At 41.0% G+C, this 26,567-nt stretch overlaps 1 protein-coding gene across 1 annotated transcript; it reads left to right on the top strand.

Moving 5' to 3' along the window:
- Positions 1-2,002: 2,002 nt before the first annotated feature.
- LOC121872087 (transportin-3-like) lies at positions 2,003-26,567 on the top strand. The gene is made up of 19 exons (XM_042374782.1): positions 2,003-2,444; positions 5,080-5,175; positions 6,290-6,455; positions 7,082-7,260; positions 7,588-7,796; positions 8,680-8,871; positions 9,830-9,950; positions 10,094-10,240; positions 11,215-11,420; positions 11,773-11,977; positions 13,441-13,601; positions 13,743-13,878; positions 18,424-18,651; positions 20,135-20,269; positions 20,494-20,634; positions 21,669-21,880; positions 22,802-22,895; positions 23,639-23,848; positions 24,693-26,567. The coding sequence occupies exons 1-19, from the start codon at positions 2,328-2,330 to the stop codon at positions 24,885-24,887; spliced, it is 3,150 nt and encodes a 1,049-aa protein (XP_042230716.1). The 5' UTR covers positions 2,003-2,327; the 3' UTR covers positions 24,888-26,567.

Here is a 26,567-nt window from a genome sequence, read left to right as displayed (position 1 = left end):
CACACTGTTGGTAAGTACTGGGCATGTACTGGCTCTCTGTTACACACTGTTGGTAAGTACTGGGCATGTACCGGCTCCTGAATGTACCTGAACCTGCTCCAGTGTTGGTAAGTCTGGTCTTGAAACAGCTCACACTCGGTGCCGTCACAACACTCTCTGGCAGGTTGTTCCAACAGTTCACAATTCTCACTCCGAAAAAGTTTGCCCTCACAGTTTTCTGGACTTGTGGCTTCTTCAACCTTGAGCTGTGACCCCTTGTGGGGCGAGCGTCCGCCAGCTCCAGGTCAGGACACTCGACTGAGTAGTGCCCTTTGAGATGTTTATACACCTCAACTAGGTCCCCCCCTTGCCCGTCTGTAGTATAAGCTGGGCAGTTGCAGGTGTTCCAATCTCTCAGGGTAGTTGAGGTGCCGTAGTGCAGGCACCAGTCTGGTGGCCCTCCTTTGGACATTTTCAACCAACTGACAGTCCCTGGCATATCTCGGGGACCAGACGGGGAAGCACTTCACTCTTGAAGATCGTTACGAGGGACGGACCGTCTAGATATCTGAACGACCTTCTTGTAAGACTCAATAACTTAGTCACTTGGTTCACCTTCTCACAACGGCCCGACAACTACAGTGGAAAGGGAAGTGAAAATAAAGCCAATGCAATAGATGAAATATTTGGGTACTTTTGTTCTCCTGTGGGCTGTTTCTCACAAAAATCCCACATGAGATAGAATTCCCACAAAAGATACCAAAAAAAAAAGTCAAATGCCCACAAAAAAGTTACACAGATTTCATGATAGAAATGTCCTCCCACAGAAGTCCCCACGTGAGGTCATATCTCCTACAGGGTGGCAACGCTGGCAGTCCAGGTAGAGGCATTGACCACGACTCAGTTTATTATTATAAGTTATTTTAGACCCAAGCGCGCGATAACAGACAGGTAAAGTAAAAAATAGGTAGGTAGACATATATGATTTTCTTCCTAAAATAAAGATTAATAAAATATATGAATGAAATATGAATATACAGAAAATTAAATTTCTTCATATTTTCCTACTATATTTATTTGGATATATTTATTTAATTTTTATTAATATTTATTATTTATTATAATTTATGTGGGTAATTTGAGTAATATAACCCTCATAGATGGTGAAATTTTCGTAAAATAAAGAAATTGCCTGAGGCCATGTTGTGTTTGTATGATTCACCCAATGGCGGGAGTCAGGTAACGGGCGCTGGGTCATCCATATTCTAATATTTACAAAAATCATTATTACGATATATTTTATAATTTTAATAAAAGTTTTTATTATTATATATTTTTTTATTTTTAATTATATAATCTCCACGATTTATAATTGAGTGATAAGGAATTTTACATATATGACTTTGTTTATACTTGAGATCTCTTTTACAGTCATCATTTGAAAATGTTGAATATAAAATAAAATGTCAGATGTCAAATGTTAATTCAGGAATATTAATATTGGACAAAATATAATGTAATTTAGTATAATATCTGTCAATGTATCACTAGTCTATCATCCATTATAATCTATATATCATAAATTTACCTCCAAAAATTTTCAGTGTTAATAAGGTAATAAAATAATAAAAATGAGTCATATTAAAGAATAAAAAATAAAATTGATAAATTATAAACATCTAGAAAGGTTTTATTGGGTTATAAGGCGTAAATAAGATAAATATGGAGAGAATATCATTATTATCCTTAATATGGTAAATTAATTATCAAAATAATAAATATAAATTAAAATACATAAATAAACTCAATATAGAGTGAATAGAGTAATAAAAGACTTAATTTAAGAGCTAAGTATATAAAGTTAAAAAAATTAATATCATCCATAACAACTTAAAAAAATAACAAATTAACAAAAAATATAATAATAATTAATAAATACCAAATATAGAATAGATATAGTATTAATAAAGAGTTAGTTGATGTGGTAGATATATATAAAGTTTTAGGCCATGAGTCCCTCAGGCAAGAGACGTTAAGGAATCAGCCAGAAATATCAGTTAGCTTGTGGCCGCTACTAACAGATTAATATTGTGACAAAACAAACCTACCTACAGCCATTACCTTCCTCTCTACTACAACCTGTGACAACCAACCGGAGAAACACACAGATAACACACCAATAGAGGTTATAAAAAGAGGTTAAATAAGGTGGGGAAAAGTAAAGGAAGGGGGGGAGGTGTCATAGTCCCTAGCGTCTCTTAGGGGTAGTTCAAGAAAAAAATCCCCTATTATGTCTATTTCTTCTTATATAACCTCATCTTACACCTTCTCTCCTTGATTATGTTAAGATGGAAGTGGATATTAATGAGGTGTTGGCGGCTATTAGTACATTATATGACGCTGAGCTCCAAGATAAGCAGAAACATGATCAAGCTTCAAAATGGCTCGGCCAGTTACAGAGATCGGTAATTATTCTCTTTTTATTACCTTATTATATTATTTTATCTTTATTTAACATCTCTATAATTAATTTAGTATAAGGAATTGTGATATAATTATTGGTTATTTAATTTTTGTTCTTTTAATGATGTAAATTTTAACATGTGGTTTTTATTTAATTTTATTGTTAATTATTATTTTATCTTTGTTATTTAGTTAATTAGGTTATTTTAGTAGGTTTGGTGTAGGTAGAAATATAATTAAAATATTGGTGTTAATTTATGTTATATAAGAGGTTAATTTGGTGTTTTTTTTAATTAATTTCTTTTATTCTTCAGTATATGTAAATTAGATACAATTAATAAGTTTAGTATTAACAGAAAGGTTTTATTTATTTTTTTAGTTATTAATTAATTTACCTGTTAATGATGTACTGGGAGTGATGGTTTTATTAACACTGTGGTTAATATAATTGGATTAGTTATGTTTTATTCTAATTTATAAACGATTTGTAACTAATTTCAGCTTAATTATTATTTATTTGTCCTGATGTTAATGTCTTGGTTAACCTGTATGAAGATAATTAACTGGTTGGTTAAATGGTAAAATTACTTATTGAGAAGTAGGTCATTATTGTTCAGAACATCAAAAGTCATCGGAAAACCAGAATTTCAACCTAACTTGACCTTATGCTAGCCTGACCTGACCTTATGCTAACCTAACCTGACCTTATGCTAGCCTGACATGACCTTATGCTAGCCTGACCTGACCTTATCTAACCTAACATGACCTTATGCTAGCCTGACCTGACCTTATGCTAACCTGACCTAACCTGACCTGATGCTAACCTAACCTAACCTGACCTGATGCTAACCTAACCTGACCTGATGCTAACCTAACCTAACCTGATGCTGTAGAAGCACCTGACGTCATTACTTCAATTTTCTTAATCAAACGGATTCCAACGGACATAAACCATTAAGCGCTGCGTGTCTTTGGTCGGCTTGGAACTAAACCGCTTATACTGGGGTTGGGTCGCGGTAGGACTTGAGATGGTCCCTTTACTTGTCACTGGGAACTGTATTTACGCTTTTTTAATAATTTAAGTTAGTATGTGAGGACGCTATTGTGGAGTGAGAATAAGCTGCTATAATAACGTCTGTATGAGTGTCGTGTGTAAAAATACAGTATTCCCCTAAAGCTCGCTGGGGTTACGTCAACTGGACCCCGTGAGAAAGCAATATCCGCGAGTCTTTCATGCCAGTCTGAGGAGTGTGTAAAATACATATATAAATAATACATATATGAATAATACAATATAATAAATAAACATTAGATCCATACAGTGATAGTTAGTAGTGACAATATAATACCTCTGACATGTGAGGTGATCTGGTGCACAAGATGTAAGCAATCCCTGACCTGGACAGATGCTAGTGAACTTGTCTGGTACTGAGAAGTATTTATACTGTTGGTACCTATAATTATGTCCTTTTGTGTTACATTAGGTCAATTTTATTAATAATACCAACAAGTGTTTGATAATAGATCCATAAAGTGATGGTGAGCTGTGGTAGTGAGAACCATAACAGCCTGTGACTTGACTCTGACAGTACAGTACAGTAGGCTATTACAGGGTGCATCTTATGACCTGTAGTGATGGTCCCTGGTACATCTTATGACCTGCACTGACCTGTAGTGATGATCCCTGACACGCAGCCTCAAATTTATCATATTTATTTTCCATGACAATCTGTGAGTTCCGCGGGACACAAGCTTTAAGGGGATACGACTGTACCTGTATAATTGTTGTGGCTTCTTGAGATAGTGTTTATGATGAATTTTGTACAGTATTTAATTTACTTATTGATTTTTATATTAGTAAATGTTATTAGTTTACAGCTCAAGCCTTGATAACCAATGCCATTAATACTATTTGGACTACAGTACAGTTTTGGTGGTGAAAATTTGGTTCACATTTTCTTAACCTAACTTTTTTTCACAAATTAATATATAAATTAGCTTTTTTTGACCACCTGAAGATTCACACACCCCCCACCAACTTATTTCACATGAAGATTAACCACCCTAATTTTAGCTGAAGAGAGGGGGTTAGGTTAGGTTCCATCGTTAGGTTAGGTTCCGTATCGTTAGGTTAGGTTCCATATCGTTAGGTTAGGTTCCATATCGTTAGGTTAGGTTCCATATCGTTAGGTTAGGTTCCGTATCGTTAGGTTAGGTTCCGTATCGTTAGGTTAGGTTCCGTATCGTTAGGTTAGGTTCCGTATCGTTAGGTTAGGTTCCGTATCGTTAGGTTAGGTTCGTTAGGTCGTTAGGGGTTAGGTTAGGTTCCGATTATGCGTATAGGTTGGTTCATCGCCATATCGTTAGGTTAGGTTCCATATCGTTAGGTTAGGTTCCATATCGTTAGATTAGGTTCCGTATCGTTAGGTTAGGTTCCATATCGTTAGGTTAGGTTCCGTATCGTTAGGTTAGGTTCTGTATCGTTAGGTTAGGTTCCGTATCGTTAGGTTAGGTTAAGGTATGGCTGTGTGTGTGAGAGACTATGCACATGTAAAAGACAGACAGACAGACAGACTAACTATACACCCATAATACAACCCTAGAGTTAAGTCTCATTTGTACGTGTCATCGTTACAGGTACAAGCATGGAAGGTAGCAGACCAATTACTACACGCCAAACGCGATGTCAACTCGTGCTTCTTCGCGGCCCAGACACTCCGCACCAAAATACAGGTAAGCTGTGGATTTATTTTTAAGGTATTTGGTATTGTTTTAGTTTCACACAATAATGGAATCTGATGGGTTTTACCTTTACAATCAATATTTTAAGACCCTTTGAGTCATGGTGGGTTAAATCATTGTAGACCAAAGGGTTAAATCATCGTAGACCAAAGGGTTAAATCATCGTAGACCAAAGGGTTAAATCATCGTAGACCAAAGGGTTAAATCATCGTAGACCAAAGGGTTAAATCATCGTCCACCAAAGGGTTAAATCATCGTAGACCAAAGGGTTAAATCATCGTTCACCAAAGGGTTAAATCATCGTCCACCAAAGGGTTAAATCATCGTCCACCAAAGGGTTAAATCATCGTCCACCAAAGGGTTAAATCATCGTCCACCAAAGGGTTAAATCATCGTCCACCAAAGGGTTAAATCATCGTAGCCCAAAGGGTTAAATCATCGTAGACCAAAGGGTTAAATCATCGTCCACCAAAGGGTTAAATCATCGTAGACCAAAGGGTTAAATCATCGTAGACCAAAGGGTTAAATCATCGTAGACCAAAGGGTTAAATAATTCTAAGACCCCTTTCATCTATGATATTTCCCTCACAAATGACTTACATATACACGGGGGGGTTCCAGAGAGGTTAGGTTAGTTTATTTTAGGTCATTTGCGAGGGAAAAGTCAAAGATTAAAGGGGTCTTAGACTTGTTTAACCTAGTGCGTAAAACTCGTCAGATTCCATGGATGTATGATATTAAAATTTGACTTTCTTTTTTTGTATCTGATGTTAGATGTTTGAGAGTCATTTAAAAACTTTGTTGGTAATTAGTGATGGATATATTCACTACCACACTACTGTTCTCTGATCACCTGATGATTACACACCTGTGGTTCACCTGGTGGTTAATTAATATAATGCTGACCTAACCTATCCTATCTGAACACAATAACCTAATCTAACCTATCCTACTTGTTGGGATGGGGGGGGGGGAGTTAGGTTAAATTAGTGCTAAGGTGTTAAATCATCAGGTGAAATAAGCTTGGGGTGTCTAATCATCAGGTGAAATAAGCTTGGGGTGTCTAATCATCAGGTGAAAATCCCAATAATTGGTTAACTTACAGCTGTACTTCGGAGAGCTGCCGGTGGAGGCCCATGCATCGCTCCGAGCGTCCATGTTGGAACACCTTAGTCACATCACAGAACACACGTACCAGGGCATCGCTACCCAGCTCTGTGTGGCACTGGCTGATTTGGCCCTGCATATGGCATCGTGGGAAGATCCTATTGGTAAGTACTGTCGTGGCAGTCTCACTCGAACGACGTGATGATTCGTTTGTTTGTTCCTGCTCGGTGTATCGTGTGGAATACCAAGACTTGATTGTTATTTGTGTATTTTAGGGGGACTTTTCTAGCCATTGATCGTGCTATAGGAACGAACCCCTATTGTTGTCTGAGGGTGATAAGGAGGAGGTGCATTATATTATTGAACGGGGAAATAGAATAATGAATAAAGGAGAGAATAATGAAAATAGGAACAGAAAAGAAGATTTGTTCATAATAGATTAAGATAGAGGTTCCTTACGATCAACTGATGAAGAAACGAAGAGAGAATCGGGAAAACAAAAAGATCGATCATAATAATGGAGTGATGGGGAAGGTCTCAAAACAGTGGATTACAATACCAAACAGTTTACAGAGTTAAAAGAACACACACAGCTACAGAAGCAAACGGGAAATATCAACGCAGCGGAATACTGACCAGGCAGCGTCTAGTCTGGCTCACAAGCTGTTATGAGTGTGGAGAAAACTTGAAGGGTGTTCCTCAGGGTGAAGGCAAGGGGGTAGGAGGGTGTTAAGGCTCTATGGACAAGGCAGGAAAATCAATGACTGGTCCATTTTCTTCTTTCTTTCAGGGGATTTGATCACTCAGTTTGGGCCCAGGTCGAGTACCCCAAACTTGGTGCCGCTCCTGGAGGTGCTAATAGCTCTCCCCGAAGAACTGCACTCCAGACAGTTGCGGTTAGGGCTAAACAGAAGAAAACAGCTGGATGAATACTTCAGACGGAAAGTTCCTAGTATTGTAGAGTTACTGGTGAGTGTAAACTTAAACCTCTAGAGTACTGTATAATGAATGGCCCGTTGTGTATTATAATCAACCCCTTGAGTATAATGACATAACCCCTAGAGTAATGTTTACCTCTTGCCTGGAGATCCTCAGGTAAGGTGGCATCTGTCCTGCACATCATAATGCCCTGTACGATACCTTTGTGTACTGCATTATCCTTGTTCTTGACTTAAAATGCCACCTGGTACAGTATTGTTTCATTACTTAAGACACTCAGCATATCATTTTATTGGTCATTAACTGTTCTTGACTTAAAATGCCACCTGGTACAGCATTGTTTCATCCTTTATACAGCATGTTGGTGTGAGCACTGAGGGAGCCACGAAAGAGAGCACCCACCTGAAGGCTCTGCGGTGTCTGGCCTCCTGGTTCAACATCCACACTGAAGAATGGGTCATGCTCACTAACACCTGCCTCGTTGGGGACATACTCAATGTGGTCAGGAATCCTCAAGTGTCAGCCTGCAAACCCCCCTGTAAAATGTGTTTTGCAGAATGCATGTTGTCGGTTTAAGCCCATAAAATGGCGATGAAATGTAAGGGAGGATAAAACATCCACTGATAATGGCCGATGTTTCAAGGGTGAAGACCTGGAGAAATCCTCAGTGGTTGGCCAAGGACTTCAGACATTCTGACCCTCTACACTGCCTCACTCCCTGACCCTGTACACCACCACCCTGACCCTGTACACCACCACCCTGACCCTGTACACCACCACCCTGACCCTGTACACCACCACCCTGACCCTGTACACTAATATTATCACTCATCATCACTTGTTTAGATCACACAGCCACTAATACCCATCCTCTGTTTATCAATCTTAATTAACGTCAAACAGGAAACATTAGAATTTATCTCTTAAAATGACTCCTACTGCAGGAAAATGGTGTAAGTTCTTTTCATGTTTTCTGCTGGAGCATGACCCCAGGCCCTCCTACGGTATACTGTATATGCTCGTGTAATGCTCTATGCTCACTACATTACCTCTTGCCTGAAGCGTATGTTTCTTGTTTCATTTTCTCCCAAGCTTGAGGTCTTAAGTTGGTAAATTAGTCAGGTAATCCAATTGAGTCGGCCATTTTTACAGTACGTACTAATTTTATTTTATATTTTTATAGTTTTTTTTTAGGATTTTACTGTCTCTCTTATTCATCATAGTTGTTTATTTATTTATTTATATCTAGTAATTATAATTATGATGATAATTGGTGATTATATACAGAAGACTTGGTACATTTTCAACATGGTGACATTATGTGTTCCTGGTAGATTCACAACATAAGATAACAGTTGTAATTGTTTTGTTATCTCCAGGTTATGATAAATAGATAAATAACAGTTGTAATTGTCTTGTTATCTCCAGGTTATGATATATAAATAACAGTTGTAGTTGTTTTGTTATCTCCAGGTTGCACGAGATTGCGACTGACTGCGTGTGTTCGGCCATGATTATGCTGGAGGCCGAGAGAATACAGCCCCTGGCCGAGGTGCTGTTCGCAGGAGTCCTACAGCTTGGGGAGCCTTACCATATAGCCGTGGCCATGGAGGATATTAACGCAATAACTAATTATGCAAGGTACGCTCGGGGTTAGGTTATGTTGGGTTGGGTTTGGTTAGGTTATGTTGGGTTTGGTTAGGTTGGGTTGGGTAAGGTTATGTTAGGGTAGGTTATGTTGGGTTAACGAATTTTGAAAGGTAGGTGTATGGCCGGGGGGTTAAGAGATTCACTCCCCGAGCTGAAATGAGTCTTCGCAACGACTCTCTGGACTGTCTTACCATGATTGGTGTGTGTGCTTGTGTGTATACGGTAATATCTCCGTTAGTCAGAATCCCCCTAACCCGGAACTCCCTGATAGCCGGAATTGAAATTTTCTCGGAAAATCGTTCCCAAAGCCGAAAATTCCGGTTTTGGGAACGATTTTCCGGAAAATTCAAAGAAAATTTTTCCGGTACTCAGAAAATTCCGGGGATGGGGGATTTTTCCCGGCTCTGAGAGAGTCGTGTCGTTACCCGGAAATCTGTCATTCCCGGAAGTGTTCTGCTCCAATTGTTCCGGCTAATGGGAATATCACTGTGTTTGTGTTACTCTGTATGTGTAGATGTCTGTGTATTGTATGTGTATGTATATTGTATGTGTGTGTATGTGTAATCTGTGTATACTGTATGTGTGTGTATGTGTAATCTGTGTGTACTGTATGTGTGTGTACGTGTAATTTGTGAATATTTTATGTGTAATATGTGTATACTGTATGTGTGTGTATGTGTAATCTGTGTGTACTGTATGTGTGCACTAATAATAATTAACAGTTTATTGACAGCATGGCAGCTGGAAGGTTGAACATACACAGTTACATAATTGGTGAATGGGTCACTTGATTGACCAATAACATAAGTGATACAAATATGATAACTAGGTGTATGTGTGTGTACTGTAGATGTATGTGTATGATACATGTGTTTGTGTATGCATGTAGATGTCTGGATATACTGTCTGTCTGTGTGTATACTATATCCATGTTATATCTATGTTACAGAATCTTCTCAGAGCTGGGAGAGACACTGGTGGAGGTGATGGTCGACCAGCCTGATCAAGGTCTTGGTTCGTTACAAGTCCTTCACCTTCTCCTCACCTGTATTGGCCACCATGACTGGGAGGTGAGGAGGTTCTTCTTTCTTCTCTTTCTTCTGTTGGTGCCGGCCATCTTCCAACACCAGGGCCACGCATTATGTTAATACTGTATTATTGTGTTTAATATTATCTTCGTCAATTATTATATCGCGGAAATATTTCACTGCAGGTTGCGGAGATCACCTTCAACTTCTGGTATAAGCTGTCGGAAGTTCTGTATAGAAAAAACTGCGACAATGTCAACGAACAATTTAAACCTTACGTGGAGCGTCTGATCGAGGCTCTTTATCGCCACTGTCAGATTGAACCCGACCACGTGAGTATTACTTGTTAGTCCTGTGTAATGCTTATAAAACACGGGATGGACTACACTCAGACAAGTACCATCATTTGAGTAAAACATGTTAGCCCTTTATAGTGAAATTTCTATTTAATGAACTATATAGAGAAGAAAGTCCATTATATCGAGGGTCCGTTAGATGTGGAACCTCCATCTAACGAACTATATAGAGAGGAAAGTCCATTATATCAAGGGTCCGTTAGATGTGGAACCTCCATCTAACGAACTATATTGAGAGGAAAGTCCATTATATCGAGGGTCCGTTAGATGTGGAACCTCCATCAATGAACTATATAGAGAGAAAGTCCATTATATCAAGGGTCCTTAGATGTGAACCTCCATCTAGCGAACTATATTGAGGGAAAGAAAGTCCATTATATCGAGGGTCCTCCATCTAGTATATTGAGAGGAAAGTCCATTATATCGAGGTCCGTTAGATGTGGACCTCCATCTAACGAACTATATAGAGATGAAAGTCCATTATATCAAGGGTCCGTTAGATGTGGAACCTCCATCTAACGAACTATATTGAGAAAAGTCCATTATATCGAGGGTCCGTTAGATGTGAACCTCCATCTAACGAACTATATTGAGAGTCCATTACGAGGGTTAGATCCGTATATAGAGAAGAAAGTCCATTATATCGAGGGTCCGTTAGATGTGGAACCTCCATCTAACGAACTATATAGAGAGGAAAGTCCATTATATCAAGGGTCCGTTAGATGTGGAACCTCCATCTAACGAACTATATTGAGAGGAAAGTCCATTATATCGAGGGTCCGTTAGATGTGGAACCAGCACCTAACATTATATGGAGGTTTCACTGTATATAATCCTTATACGTATAAAACACAGGATGAACTAGACTGTCAGATCATCCCTTACATTAATGTACACTTATGAGATAGGGTGCACAGAGAGACACTTACCATAACCACTCGCCACGTCAGGAGAGCATACTGGTGCAGCAGGACGACTTCTACGAGTTCCGGGAGAGAGTCCAGGAATTGATAAAGGACGTGGTGTTCATCTGTGGCTCCAAGCTCTGTTTCCAGCAGATGGCTCACGTCCTCCAGTCTCCCGACGTAACCAAGAACTGGAATCTGATGGAGGCGGCCCTGTTCATCATGCAGAGCGTTGCCAAGAATCTCGTCCCGTGAGTAGTCTGTCTTCACACTCTTAGATGTCTTATGTCGACTCTTAAGGCAGCTGTTGTGGTCTTGGTAGTTGTTCTTGTTTGGTGTATGGTTGAGGTATTTGATCATCAGGTGAAATAAGGTGATAAGGTTAGGGTATGGTATTTAATTAGGTGGAATAAACTGATTGAGTTCCAAATTCTCACAGGAACTAATCGGTGTATGTATAGCATGTATAGATAAGACCCCTGTATACTCAAATCACATGTATAGATACAAGACACACCTGTGGATAAGTAAAGCTCCAGATATATTCTCCTCAAGCTATGTATCGACACCATAACATAAACTGTAAACTTCCGTCTATTTCAGCGAGGAGAGTGAAGTGGTCCCGCCCATATTGGAAGGAGTCCTGAGCCAGCCCGACGATGTCCATTTACAAGTGGCGTTTACCTCAGTACAACTCCTGGCCGAACTGAATGAATGGATCGCCTGTCACCCCAACTTACTGCCTCTAGTGCTCCAGTTCCTTACCAAGCGGCTCCCTAATAAACACCTGGCGACCGTGGCTGCCAAGGTGCGTACTGTACATAATCGCCTTATTTTAGAGAGAGAGAGAGAGGGAGGGGGAAGTTCACATATGCTTGCATTGTTGTTGTGTGGGAGATAAGCAAATATTACGCAGTTTTATTTACGACCTTTCCGCTATGTCCTGAGGGGCGTGGAGGTGACCGTCTTTGGCCCTCGTGAAGTTTAGCCACCCTAGCTTATATGGCTTTTAATGCTACCTTGGAGGGGGGTTAGGTTAGGTTAATGTTAGGTTGGGTATGTTATGGTTGGTTGGGTCAGGTTAGTGTAGTAAGTTACATGCAAAAATACATAATTGGTCTTGTAGAAAGTTGTGGTTTTTCTGTATTCCTCTGTAATGTAGTGCATGTAGATTGTCCCCTATCCCTTGTGTATGTCTGTACAGTATTTAGCATGTGTACATAATTGGGTATACAGTGTGTGTGTGTAACAAAGTCATTTTATTGTAGGTGTTGTAGACAGGTAGATGAGGAGGTAGACCCATGGCTCGACTAGTGTGAACGGCATGGGTTGGAAAAATGTTCAGGTGGATGGACAAATGGGGCAAAACTGTTCAGGTGGTTGGACAAATGGGGCAAAGCTGTTCAGGTGGCTGGACAAATGGGGCAAAACTGTTCAGGTGGTTGGACAAATGGGGTAAAACTGTTCAGGTGGTTGGACAAATGGGGCAAAACTGTTCAGGTGGCAGGACAAATGGGGCAAAACTGTAAAGGTGGCTGGACAAATGGGGCAAAACTGTTCAGGTGGCTGGACAAATATACAGTGTCAATGGGAAAAGGTCACTCGCTAGGTGCATAGATTTCCTCGTGACTAAAAAAAATGAAGATAAATTTGTTCTCTAAATATATACAGCTGTTCATGGGTGACTGTGATTATCTACAGTATTTAGTGATAGCAAGTCCGTCCAGGCAAGAACAGGCTCATTGGTGGTGATGTGTGTGTGTGTGTGTCTTTCTGATACACACACACAGACGCAGTGGTAGTTAGCTGTAGGGACGGTGGTCATCATCAGTGGTAGTTTCTTGATGCTTGTGGTCCATTCTCACATCTACATTGGGACTGGACGAACCTTTTTTGCCCTTTACAGGTTTACAAGTAAGTTGGGATCTGGTAAGTGTTCTCTGTGTATGAAAGGTGTTACGGGTGAGTTAACTACACATTTCTATATAGTATATAAGACACTGTTTTAGTATATTAAGTTTAACTGTTAATTTCTTCGTTAAAGCTTCACCCTGTATGGAGGGACGAAGGCCTTAGTTTATATAACTTTCACAAGACATAAAGTTACTTGTTAAGCTTGTACAGTAATTGGTAATTCAACTTAATTAACCAGTACTTGAACTGCTCCTCCCCGGACAGTCATGTTTATTTGTTTTACTCCGACAAGCTCCAGCACCTGGGAAGGCACGGGACATAGCCATAGTTTACAAAGTATTTTATTTGGATTTACAGTCCAACCTGTCCTTGAGTCCACCTCACCACTGCAGCAACCTTCATGCAGTCCTTTGGATTTTCTCTTCATTTATCACTACCAAAGACCTGTACATCGCGACCACCTCTCTCATAAGGACCACCACCACCACCCAAAAGAGCCAAACACTCCCTTCATTCTGACCAGCGGACAAAATAATTACAAAAAAAATAAAGATACAATCGTAGGAGCCCAAAGTAACATAAAACATAGACCAAAACCTCTCGCTGGGACTCAAGCAGTTCAGCCGAGGTTAGGAACTCGTCCTGCTGCGGTGACCGAGGCCGACGGCACCTCCTCACACCTCCTCACACCTCCGCTTCATTGGCAAATCTCCGCTCGACCTCATCCACCTCACCACCTCTCATCACCCCCCTCCCCTTGGTCCAAATTTAATTAATGGAGGAAGGATAGAGAAGGTGAGTGACTCTTGGTGGGCCATTACTACCACCTCGTTTAAGTGAGGAGGGGGGCTCTGACGGGGTATGAGTCATTACCTGAGGTTTTACTCCACCCGGCCTAGATCACCTGAGATTAATTGCCCTAACGCTAATCTAACCTAACACTAACCTAACACAAACCTAAGCTAATCCAACACCCCCTCAGGTAGGATTAAGGTGTATAGTCATCAGGTGGCATAAGGTGAGGGGGCTTATCTTCATGTGATTCAATTAAAGACTAGATTAATTAATAGATAGACGAGGACCTAAAAGATTAGTTAAGGCAGAATGAATCACAGTGAGAGACAGAGCTGTGTGGTGTGTTGGTCTGGTCACCCACCCTGTGTAGTGTAGGGAGGGTGTGGTGAGTTGGTCTGGTCACCCACCCTGTGTAGTGTAGGGAGGGTGTGGTGTGTTGGTCTGGTCACCCACCCTGTGTAGTGTAGGAGGGTGTGGTGTGTTGGTCTGGTCACCCACCCTGTGTAGTGTAGGAGGTGTGGTGAGTTGGTCACCCACCCTGTGGTAGGAGGTGTGGTGTCTCACCCCCTGTGTAGTGTAGGGAGGGTGTGGTGTGTTGGTCTGGTCACCACCCAGTGTGTAGCGGGTATGGTGTGTTGGTCCCCCAGTGTAGTGTGGGTGGTGTTGGTCTGGTCACCCACCAGTGTAGTGTGGCGGTGTGGTGTGTTGTCTGGTCACCCAGTGTAGTGTGCGTGTAGGTGTTGGTCTGGTCACCACCCAGTGTAGTGTAGAGGGTGTGGTGTGTTGGTCTGGTCACCCACCCACCCAGTGTAGTGTTGGCGTGTATGGTGAGTTGGTCTGGTCACCCACCCAGTGTAGTGTAGGCGTGTATGGGTGTAGATTGGACACCTGGCTTATTACACCTGATAATTACACACCCTTTTCCTAACCTAACCTAGCATGACTTAAGCAAACCTACCCTATTTTAACTTAACTTAAGGAAACCAAACTGAGCCTAACCTAAGCAAACCTTATATTATCTTACCTAATCTAACCTAACCGTGCCAGGTAGTGTTAAGGTAGTGTTAGATAATCAGGTGAAATAAGCTAAGGGTGACTAATCTTAATGATTCAAGAGAGCTTACCAAAGTGTAGACATTATAACAAAGTTCAGTTTTAACCTCACGAGATGTTCTGAAGGTTCTCAATCATATGCCAGATCGTTCAGTATTTAACAGGATATTATTATTTGAACATAAATGGTGGTGGTCATTGGTGGTAGTTAGCTGTAGGGACGGTGGTCATTAGTGGTAGTTAGCTGTAGGGACGGTGGTCATTAGTGGTAGTTAGCTGTAGGGACCGTGGTCATTAGTGGTGTTAGCTGAGGGACGGTGGTCATATTAGTGGTTAGCTGTAGGACGGTGGTCATTAGTGGTGGTTAGCTGTAGGGACGGTGGTCATTAGTGGTAGTTAGCTGTAGGGACGGTGGTCATTAGTGGTAGTTAGCTGTAGGGACGGTGGTCATTAGTGGTAGTTAGCTGTAGGACGGTGGTCATCATTAGTGGTAGTTAGCTGTAGGGACGGTGGTAGTTAGCTGTAGGGACGGTGGTAGTTAGCTGTAGGGATGGTGGTCATTAGTGGTAGTTAGCTGTAGGGAGATGGTCATCATCAGTGGTAGTTAGCTGTAGGGACAGTGGTCATCATCAGTGTTAGTTAGCTGTAGGGACTGTGGTTCATCAGTGGTAGTTAGCTGTAGGGACGGTGGTCATCATCAGTGGTAGTTAGCTGTAGGGACGGTGGTAATCATCAGTGGTGGTTAGCTGTAGGGACGGTGGTCATCATCAGTGGTAGTTAGCTGTAGGGACTGTGGTCATCATCAGTGGTAGTTAGCTGTAGTTGGGTGATGTTGCTGATATGGAACAGCCTCTCACGATCGACCAGCTTACCTTAGGGCCGGGATGACTCATTGGTTGTGTCTTTGCCATAGGTCAGTGTGAGTGTTGTAGATCCTGTGTTTTGGTGTGGTGTTTCTCTTGATGGCCTCCTGGTGTATCTTACCATGTGTTGGAACCTTAGATTATTTCACCTGATGATTTAACACCCTGATATGGTAAATGGGGGTAGGTTAGGTTACCATAGTTTAGGTTGAGTTAGGTTGGGTTTTGGTTGGGTGTTTAATTATCAGGTAATAAGCAGCTATCAAACAGGGAGGAAGATATTGGAAGCATAATGTGTTGTGTAATGGTAGACCCTGATGCCATGTGACCAGGTTGATGATCTGACTTTCTGCCTCATTTACACACAGGGTCTCAAATGTTTATCTTGACAACACCACACATCACCACACATCACCACACCACACCACAAACATATCTTATCTCAATCTTGATCTATTTTATTGGTTTCCATTTCTGTATTTATTTATTTATTTTATTGATCAAAAGTAGTGTTGGTTTCTTCTCTTGTATGGGGTCCCTGGAGCCCTCACAGACTGCCTCAAGTATCATCTGGCTTCACTTTATTTGTTAGATAAGTTAGTATCATCCATTACAGCCATTACCCCCACTACCACTATTACCCCCACTACCACCATTACCACCCTTACCCCCACTACCACCATTACCCCACTATCACCACTACCCCCACTACCATTACCCCATTACCCCTATCACCTACCACCCTGCCCCGTACCCCACTATCACCTACCCCCACTACCACCTTCCCACCACCACCACACACAACCCCACCTACCAATTACCCCACTATCACCACTACCCCCACTACCACTATTTCCACCACCACCACCACCACACGTTAAACACACACACTCACTGTAATAATAAAAGTATTTCCATACATGTGATGTGAGGTCTATTTACCAGTTGCCAAATTTAACCTTTAAAGTTGTGTTGACATATCTAATGGTTAACTTCCAACTGTCATATTCTTTCAATGAGGTAAATTGTAGTATCTCCGTTAGCCAGAAGCCCTCAAACCGGGAACTCTCCGATAGCTAGAATTTAAATTTAATCAGAAAATCGTTCCCAAACCCAGAATTTTCCGGCATTGAGAACGATTTTCCGAGGGGCACATTTTCCAAAGAATTCCAATAATATTTCCCCGATACCCAAAAAATTCCTGGGATGAGGGATATTTTTCCGGGTTGGAGAGAGTCATCTGGTTACTTGGAAATGTCTCATTCCTGGAAGTTTTCTGCACCAATTGTTGTGGTTAACACTAGTGTTTGTGTCAGATTATGGTCTGGATAATAGAGGGATCACCTGAAGAATAAGCACCCTGGTTTATTCCGCCTGATGATTACACACCCAACACTACCTAATGAATTAGGTTAGGTCCAGCTAGCATTAGGGTTAGGTTAGGTCCAGCTAGCATTAGGGTTAGGTTAGGTTCAGCTAGCATTAGGGTTTTAATCGTCGGGTAAACTACTCCGGGAAATTTGAGATAAAATAAATTCCTACCTAAATATTTTTTTGTGAGAAAGACTAATACTAACAAGTCTTTTAATGCCCTTATTATATTATTGTGTGTGCGTGTGGAGCTTCTCTATATTAGTGTGTATGTTATGGTGTATGTATGTATTGTGTGCGTGTCGTACTAGGGCCATCTTCAACAACAGTCACGGGGTGTAAGACACTATTCACAATGACCTATGCCCTGATCTTTTTTCAGCAATATCGCCTTTAACACGCGGAACTCTGCACTTTTCGAAGCGTTGGTGGAGTCTCGAAGCAAGTCTCCTGGTGGGAATTATTAGCTAGTGTCGTACTCAAAATATCTGAACTTTGAGAGCTTTCCAGAGCTTCGAAAGGTGGTATTCCTAAAACAAGATCAGGGCGAGAAGCTCATTGTAAATGGCGTCGTACATCCCATGACTGTTCTTGAATACGGCCCTTAATATGTACATTGTGTGTGTGTGTGTGCATGCGTGTGTGTGAGAATATACTGTCAGTGTTATCGGAACCTTACCAGTAGTTTTAACTCCTCCTCAGACATAATTTAACCCTTATTGTCAGTTAACTCACACAATATAATGCCATAATACATCATCATATTTACAGAGGATCATACTCAAGGGGTTCAGATACCATACTCAAGGGGTTCAGTTACCATACTCAAGGGGTTCAGTTACTATACTCAAGGGGTTCAGATACCATACTCAAGGGGTTCAGATACCATACTCAAGGGGTTCAGTTACCATACTCAAGGGGTTCAGATACCATACTCAAGGGGTTCAGATACCATACTCAAGGGGTTCAGATACCATACTCAAGGGGTTCAGATACCATACTCAAGGGGTTCAGATACCATACTTAAGGGGTTCAGATACCATACTTACAGGTTTGTCATTATACTTGAGGGGTTAAGGTGCCATACTCAGTATCAAATCATCATACTCACAGGGTCAAGTCATCATACACCAAGACTTATCATCATACAGGGTTAAAACATCACACTCCAAGGGGCAGGTGTCGTCCCTGCACTAAACTCCCTGTACGGTGTTTATAGACGTCAAAGATCGAGACATTTATGCCGTCGTATTTCCAGGCCCTCGACGCCGTGTGCCAGAGCTGCCGCGACCACATCGAGCAGCACTTCGACGGCCTGATGCACATAATCGCCTCCCTGGACTCCTTCAGTATAAGCAACGAGGCCGTGGTAGGACTCCTGAAGGGGGTGGCGTCGATCCTGGGCAGGTTCCCCCGTGAGAGGATTAAGGACGACATGAAGAAGTTGTGTCTGGTTCAGATATCTTACCTGCAGAAGATAATTGAGGTAAGGGGAGGTGTAGTGGAGGTAAGATTGTCAGGATCTCCTTAGTTATTTTATACTTTTATTTTATTCTTTCCTTAACTTACCTGTACAGAGCTAATTAATGGTCATATATACCTCCTAGTACACAATCTTACCTGTACAGAGCTAATTAATGGTCATATATACCTGCTAGTACACAATCTTACCTGTACAGAGCTAATTAATTATAATATATACCTGCTAGTACACAATCTTACCTGTACAGAGCTAATTAATTATATATATACCTCCTAGTACACAATCTTACCTGTACAGAGCTAATTAATTATAATATATTCCTCCTAGTACACAATCTTACCTGTACAGAGCTAATTAATGGTCATATATACCTCCTAGTACACAATCTTACCTGTACAGAGCTAATTAATGGTCATATATACCTCCTAGTACACAATCTTACCTGTACAGAGCTAATTAATGGTCATATATATACCTGCTAGTACACAATCTTACCTGTACAGAGCTAATTAATTATAATATATACCTGCTAGTACACAATCTTACCTGTACAGAGCTAATTAATTATATATATACCTGCTAGTACACAATCTTACCTGTACAGAGCTAATTAATGGTCATATATACCTGCTAGTACACAATCTTACCTGTACAGAGCTAATTAATTATATATATACCTGCTAGTACACAATCTTACCTGTACAGAACTAATTAATGGTCATATATACCTCCTAGTAGACAATCTTACCTGTACAGAGCTAATTAATGGTCATATATACCTCCTAGTACACAATCTTACCTGTATGGAGCTAATTAATTATATATATACCTGCTAGTACACAATCTTACCTGTACAGAGCTAATTAATTATATATATACCTGCTAGTACACAATCTTACCTGTACAGAGCTAATTAATTATATATATACCTGCTAGTACACAATCTTACCTGTACAGAACTAATTAATGGTCATATATACCTCCTAGTAGACAATCTTACCTGTACAGAGCTAATTAATGGTCATATATACCGCCTAGTAGACAATCTTACCTGTACAGAGCTAATTAATTATATATATGCCTGCTAGTACACAATCTTACCTGTATGGAGCTAATTAATGGTCATATATACCGCCTAGTAGACAATCTTACCTGTACAGAGCTAATTAATTATATATATACCTGCTAGTACACAATCTTACCTGTATGGGCTAATTAATTGCTTATATATACCTGCTAGTGCAATCACCATAACTATGGAGCTAATTAATGGTCATATATACCTGCTAGTACACAATCTTACCTGTATGGAGCTAATTAATGGTCATATATACCTCCTAGTACACAATCTTAACTGTACAGAGCTAATTAATGATTATATACACCTTCTAGAACTTACCTAACATAACTTAAGCAAACCTAATCTTCCCTCACCCAACAAAACCTAATCTAACCTTATCTAACTCTGGGTCTCTCTCGTCCACAGGAAAATTTGCCTATCGAGAAGAATACCAAAAATGACCCAGTGGTGTGGCTGGACCGTCTGGCGGCCATATTTCGCAACGTGAATCCTATTGTACAGAATGGGGAGCAGCATCCCTGTCAGGAGGTGGTGATGGAGGTGAGTGGGGGTAGGTTAGGTGTGAGTAGGTTAGGTTTAGGTGTGAGTGAGGGTAGGTTAGGTTAGGTGTGACTGAGGGTAGGTTAGGTTAGGTGTGACTGAGGGTAGGTTAGGTTAGGTGTGACTGAGGGTAGTGTAGATAGATTGATTGATACATCGACATATTGACTAACAGTTTGTTTATTCCGACGGTGTTTGTTTATTTCACCTCTCTCCCCCCGCAGGTCTGGCCGACGCTCTCACTGACGTTCCAGAGATACAGTTCAGACTTACGGGTAATGGAACACTGCTGTAGGTGCCTGAGGTTTGCCGTGCGTTGTGTGCACCAGCAGTCGGCGCCTCTCCTCTCGCCCCTCGTTGAACAGGTAATGGGGGGATGACGGTGTGGTGTGGGGGGGGTGACGGTGTGGTGGGGGGGACGGTGTGTGTGTGGGGGTGGTTTGTGCGTCGTCGTTCGTTCCGTCATTGTAGGAATTCTCTCTTCATTTGTCACCCCATACTATCTCCTCGCCTCCCCTCCTCCTCCTCCTCCTATCACTCCAGATCATCTCGGTCACCTCCGCTATTTCCGAACACTCCCGTCTGTTTATCCTGAGGTCCGTAGTTGTGGTGAATGTGATGTGTTTGAAAATCTCAGAAGGTCGGATATCACTTTTAATTATTTATCTTGATTTTTTTTGGTTTTATTTGTAATTTTTTTTTAGAATTTTTGGATTAAGTTTTGTTTTGTAATAATTATCGCATTATTTGACAATTAGTAGTACCCTCCCCCCCTCCCCTCCATGGCTTATTTCAACAGATGGTTAAACAAACTAATGTTAACCAAATCAAAGGTAATTTATTTTTAACCTAATGAGACTACACAATGTAACATACCTTAACCTAACCATACCAAACCTAATCTAACATAGCCCACTTTAACCTAACATGTCCTAATCAAACTTTGACCTGACCTAACCTTCCTTAACTTAGTCATTTAATCAACAGATGAGAAAACAAACAAAACAGGTATTCTTATGTACAGGTAATACCATGTACAGGTGCTCCTCTACTTAAGAACGTTCAACTTACAAACTTTCACAGATACAAACATCATCAATGAGGGGGTTACCTGCCACAACAGGTGTTTGATGTGGATGAGACTGAATTATTTTTAAGACAATTCCAGGTAGAACAAACATTACCTAAGAGGAGAAGAGTGAGCCAGGTTTTAAGGCTGTATTAAAGGGTATAGCTGTACTAAATATCCATAATCTTTTAATTTTTTACAATATGTTTGGTATCTACGAGAGTAAAGTTGGAATTACAAACGAGCCTCAGGAACGTAGCTCGTTGTTAAGTAGAGGAGCACCTGTACTGTATAACTTCCCTGTATTAACGAGATCATGTCTTGGGGCAGATTGTTGGTCTGTACGCAGCGCACGGCCACAGCTGCTTCCTGTACCTAGGCAGTATCCTCGTTGATGAGTACGCCAGTGAGGTGGGTTGTGTGGCGGGACTGCTGGCCATGCTGGAGGCGTTCACTCAACCTACATTTGTCCTTCTCACCCAACCCAACGGCTTCAGAGATCATCCGGATACTGTCGATGACTGGTTCAGACTGTGTGCTAGGTAAGGTTCAGACTGTGTGCTAGGTAAAGTTTATGTGCTAGGTAAGGTTCAGACTGTGTGCTAGGTAAGATTCAGACTGTGTGCTAGGTAAGATTCAGACTGTGCTAGGTAAGATTCAGACTGTGTGCTAGGTAAGATTCAGACTGTGTGCTAGGTAAGGTTCAGACTGTGTGCTAGGTAAGATTCAGACTGCTAGGTAAGGTTCAGACTGTGTGTGCCGTGGGGTTCAGACTGTGTGCTAGGTAGGGTTCAAAGACTGTGTGCTAGGTAGGGTTCAGACTGTGCTAGAGTGGGTTCAGACTGTGTGCTGGGTAGGGTTCAGACTGTGTGCTAGGTAGGGTTCCGGAACGTGTGTAGTGGGTTGGACTGTGTGTGCTAGGTGGGTTCAGACTGTATTATTAACTGGGTAAGGTTCAGACTGTGTGCTAGGTAAGATTCAGACTGCTAGGTAAGGTTCAGACTGTGTGCTAGGTAAGATTTTTGCAGCATATGAACATTAACTACCCCAGCTTGAGTTACCAAATGGTTAAACACCTTAATGCTAAACTGTGTGGTTAGGTTAGGTTATTGTCAGGGTGTCTAATCATCAGGTGATACTAAGTTAACCTTTTATAAGCTCACTGGCTCTGAGGCTCCTTGCCAAAACTGGACACAAAATTTTTAGGTAGTTGTGGTACATAAGATGAAGTTTGGGATTAAGTTGGGTTAGGTTAGGTTAAGTTTGGTTGGGTTAGGATAGGACAGATTAGGTTGAGTTAGTTTGGGTTTTGTATAGGACAGACTAGTTTGAGTTTGGTTGAGAAAATATACATTTGGTTAGGTTAGGCCAAGGTGAAATAGTGAATCCTTATCTGCCATTTAAAGATGAAAAAAACCCTCCGTCATGCAGCGCGACATATTAATGGTGTCGTCACTCCCCAGGTTCCTACAGCGAGCGCCTGTACCTTTCCTGCAGTGTAGCGCCTTAAACACCATTCTGGAGTGTGGTTTACAGGCCTGCATGTTAGACCACAAGGTAAGGGTGCAGCGTGTGTGTTGTTCTTCACTGTTTGAGCGTGGCTTTTATTTGACAGTCGATTATTGGCTGTAAAGAACGGGTGTTTTCTAGTGCTGGTACAAGGAAATTATAAGTTATCATCATTAGTAAAATATTGGCTGTAAAGAACGGGTGTTTTCTAGTGCTGGTACAAGGAAATTATAAGTTATCATCATTAGTAAAATATTGGCTGTAAAGAACGGGTGTTTTCTAGTGCTGGTACAAGGAAATTATAAGTTATCATCATTAGTAAAATATTGGCTGTAAAGAACGGGTGTTTTCTAGTGCTGGTACAAGGAAATTATAAGTTATCATCATTAGTAAAATATTGGCTGTAAAGAACAGGTGTTTTCTAGTGCTGGTACAAGGAAATTATAAGTTATCATCATTAGTAAAATATTGGCTGTAAAGAACGGGTGTTTTCTAGTGCTGGTACAAGGAAATTATAAGTTATCATCATTAGTAAAATATTGGCTGTAAAGAACGGGTGTTTTCTAGTGCTGGTACAAAGAACGTATCACTTATCACCATATAATTGTTTGTTCATTTTGATATGTCTTTTAACAAATAAATGTAACTGCCTGAATTTTTCCAAGATTTCCATACTTGTAACCCTTAAGAGAAAGATATAACTGCAGAAATTCTTAGAAATGTCAAGTTCTTGGGTGTTTCAAATTCCATCTCTATTTACTAAAACAATTTGTGATGTTCCATTTTTCTAGGAGGCAAATGCAGCTGTACTCAAGTTCTTCCAAGGGCTAGTGGAGGCAGGACGGAAGGACGACGACCGAGCCGACTTTGAGACTCGGCACACGCTGGTCATCAACATCTTCAACACTCACGGGGAGAGTCTGATCGGCAACCTGGTGACCGCGGCTGTGTTCATCCTTCCCCAGTATATGCACCATGACGTAGCTGAAACGTTTTTCCAGGTCGGTTGCTCTAGTTAAGTGATCCGAGTTGCCTCAGGATTATCCCCAACAACTTTTAGCTTATTTCACCTGATGATTTAATGCCCAAATGTAATCCTAATCTAATCCACCTAAACTTAACCTAACCTAACCCGATTTACCCAAATAACCAAACCTAATCTAACCTATTTTAATATAACCATACCTAATCTAACCCTAGGTAACCTAACTTAACCTGACCTGACCTGACCTAACCTAATCATCGGGTGAAATAAGCCATGAGGGGGTAATCTTCAGGACATCCAATATTCATAGTGACTTTGTTGATGCACTTGTTGAAGAATGAACTCTGTGATCTGGACGAGTGTTTGAATGTGCAAGAAATTCCTCCCCACCTCGGCTTATTATCCTGGTGTCCATATATCATCTGTTTATATATACACCCTTATTTTTGAAGGATTTTCTACCATATTGTTATTCTAGCTAGAGGGTTACATCCAACATGTAGAGGAAGAGTGAAAATAGTGATATCCATCAAAAAACTCATCTTGGCCGGGGTGTCGCTTCACCCCCTTCTGACGCAGAACACCTCATATGTGTTGTGTTGTCAGGGAAACAATTGAGACCCTGTGTGTAAATGAGGCAGAAAGTCAGATCATCAACTTGGTCACATATGGCAGCAGGGTCTACCATTAGACAACACATTATGCTTCCAATATCTTTCCAGTACCTCCCTATTTGGTAGCTGCCTACTTCCCACTATTAGAATATTTTTATAGTTTATGGAATCCAAACCTGAAAATTATACATCTTTTTTAAGGTTTTATAAATTATTGGATATTTACACTTTTTTTCTCTCTTTCAGATTATGCAATTTGACCGTCCAAAATTTTGCTTATGGTTAGAAGCTAAGTTAAAGGTGTTGCCGACCAAGAACTCTGGAGGTGTGGAGGCGATCACACGGAACGAGTTGGTAGAGTTCCACAAGGCTGTGACTCAGGCAGAACGTACCAAGGAGATAACACGGGCGCTGGTGGATTTCTCCCGGTTCTTCAGCTGACATGACACACGGCATAGATGAAGAAGGCCAGTCAGATAACTACCGCCAACCGCCACAGACTCTCCCACTGCGACGCAGAAGTGACGGGCGGCGGAGTCGTTTCGGAAAGAGAGATAGCGGTTGGTGAGCCGCTGACTCGAACCGTACGCCATCGGTTGTGCCGCGTTGAAGAGAGATCCGTCGGTACATCTTGTGTGAGTGACGTGTATCCGTTGTCCGAGTCTGTGTAAAATTTTGGGGGGAACTTAATTGGCTCCGATAAAGACGGTCGTTGAGTTTTATATTAATCCACAAAATTTTTTAAGATAATTTTCATTGGCTCTGACAAAGACAGCTGTCTGACATTAATTTTTTTTTATTGACATCTTGAAACAAATAGAATCTATCGAACGTAGAATATTTAGTCGACGGAGACCTCGGTAGAGACGCCAAGAGACGTAGAAACTTCCGGTGTGGCGAACGTAGCGATGACGTACACAGAGAAATGCTTTATAAATGTTGGCATCTGTATAAAAATCTTCACGATAGTCTATATTTCCTCACGGTGGCCAAATTACATATTGTGATGGTATTAAATTTTTTTGTGGTTTTATAGTCGACAGTTTATTAATTTAGCGTCAATCGGAACGTAGGGACCGCGGTGCTGGAGAAGTAGGATTGGATCATTACACAAGCTGGGGAACGAGCAAACGTGTTGTTCAGTCGTAAATTTGGACACGAGTAACAATTACCGACAAAGTGTAAAAAATGTAGATTTGATTTTATAATTTTATTTTGTGTATGAATATATGAGAGTTGTTGCTTGTTTATTGAACTATGAAGAAGCAAGATGCTCAATTCCAAATAATGGCAACGCTTCTTTCTTGTGATACTTGATGTGCAGAACTTCTCTTCTGTGTGATTTAAGAGAAAAAAAATTGTGCCTATTACCTTGGGCAATGTCCTGTGTCAGTGTGACGGGGGATGTGGAGCGAGCCGGGTAGTGTGACAGGGGATGTGGAGCGAGCCGGGTAGTGTGTCCGGCTTGTGTTGTATTCCAGAGATTCTTACGAGTCCACCGAACTATTTCTAAGTCACGGTAATGCAGTACGAGAAACTCTGTACTTGTGTTGTAGTTTACTTTTTAATTGTTTTTATCCACTGGAAGATGAAGTAAAGGGGTGGGTGTGGGGCAGCTTCTCCATATATTCACCAAGACACAATACAGTACTGGGCAACACGTGTCATCATCTAGACATCCCTTATACAGTATATATATAATGAAGCAGCTTGGGTGGTTGTTGTACCATTATAATGCACCATTCCTCTTTCGTTAGTCACCGATACACTACCTGGGTTAACGTGCAGGTGAGGTTTCTTAACGATTTTAAATTATTAAAAAAAAAATGTGTTTGTTAGGGCGTTGTAGAACTTTGTGGAGGTGAATCAATAATGAAGAAATATAAAGTTATCTTGACGCAGCAGCTCCTTGTAGCGTGTGTGTCGGCGATGAACGAGCGTCGTGGGTACAAGAAGCTCCATTGATGTTATAAGCGACGATGTCAGGCTGTCCGTTTATTTTCTATCTATTTCATGTCTCTTTTTCTCTCTCTCTCTCTCTCTCTTCCTTTTCCATCCACCTGTGGCTGATACCTGCATTTTTGTTACTTCTGGTAAAAATACAGTCATAATTACTTTGTA

The sequence above is a fragment of the Homarus americanus genome, unplaced genomic scaffold (genome assembly GCF_018991925.1).
Source record: "Homarus americanus isolate GMGI-L3 unplaced genomic scaffold, GMGI_Hamer_2.0 scaffold31998, whole genome shotgun sequence".
NCBI classification, from domain to species: domain Eukaryota; kingdom Metazoa; phylum Arthropoda; class Malacostraca; order Decapoda; family Nephropidae; genus Homarus; species Homarus americanus.
Note: the sequence above shows the minus strand (reverse complement) of the source record. Positions and strands in the feature narration are given on the sequence as shown.

Bases quoted from the DNA above. Each gene is read 5' to 3' on its own strand.
- LOC121872087 (XM_042374782.1), top strand. From the start codon at position 2,328: ATGGAAGTGGATATTAATGAGGTGTTGGCGGCTATTAGTACATTATAT. The intron at 5,176-6,289 runs GTAAGCTGTGGA...GTTAACTTACAG, and splicing joins CACTCCGCACCAAAATACAG to CTGTACTTCGGAGAGCTGCC. The intron at 6,456-7,081 runs GTAAGTACTGTC...TCTTTCTTTCAG, and splicing joins ATCGTGGGAAGATCCTATTG to GGGATTTGATCACTCAGTTT.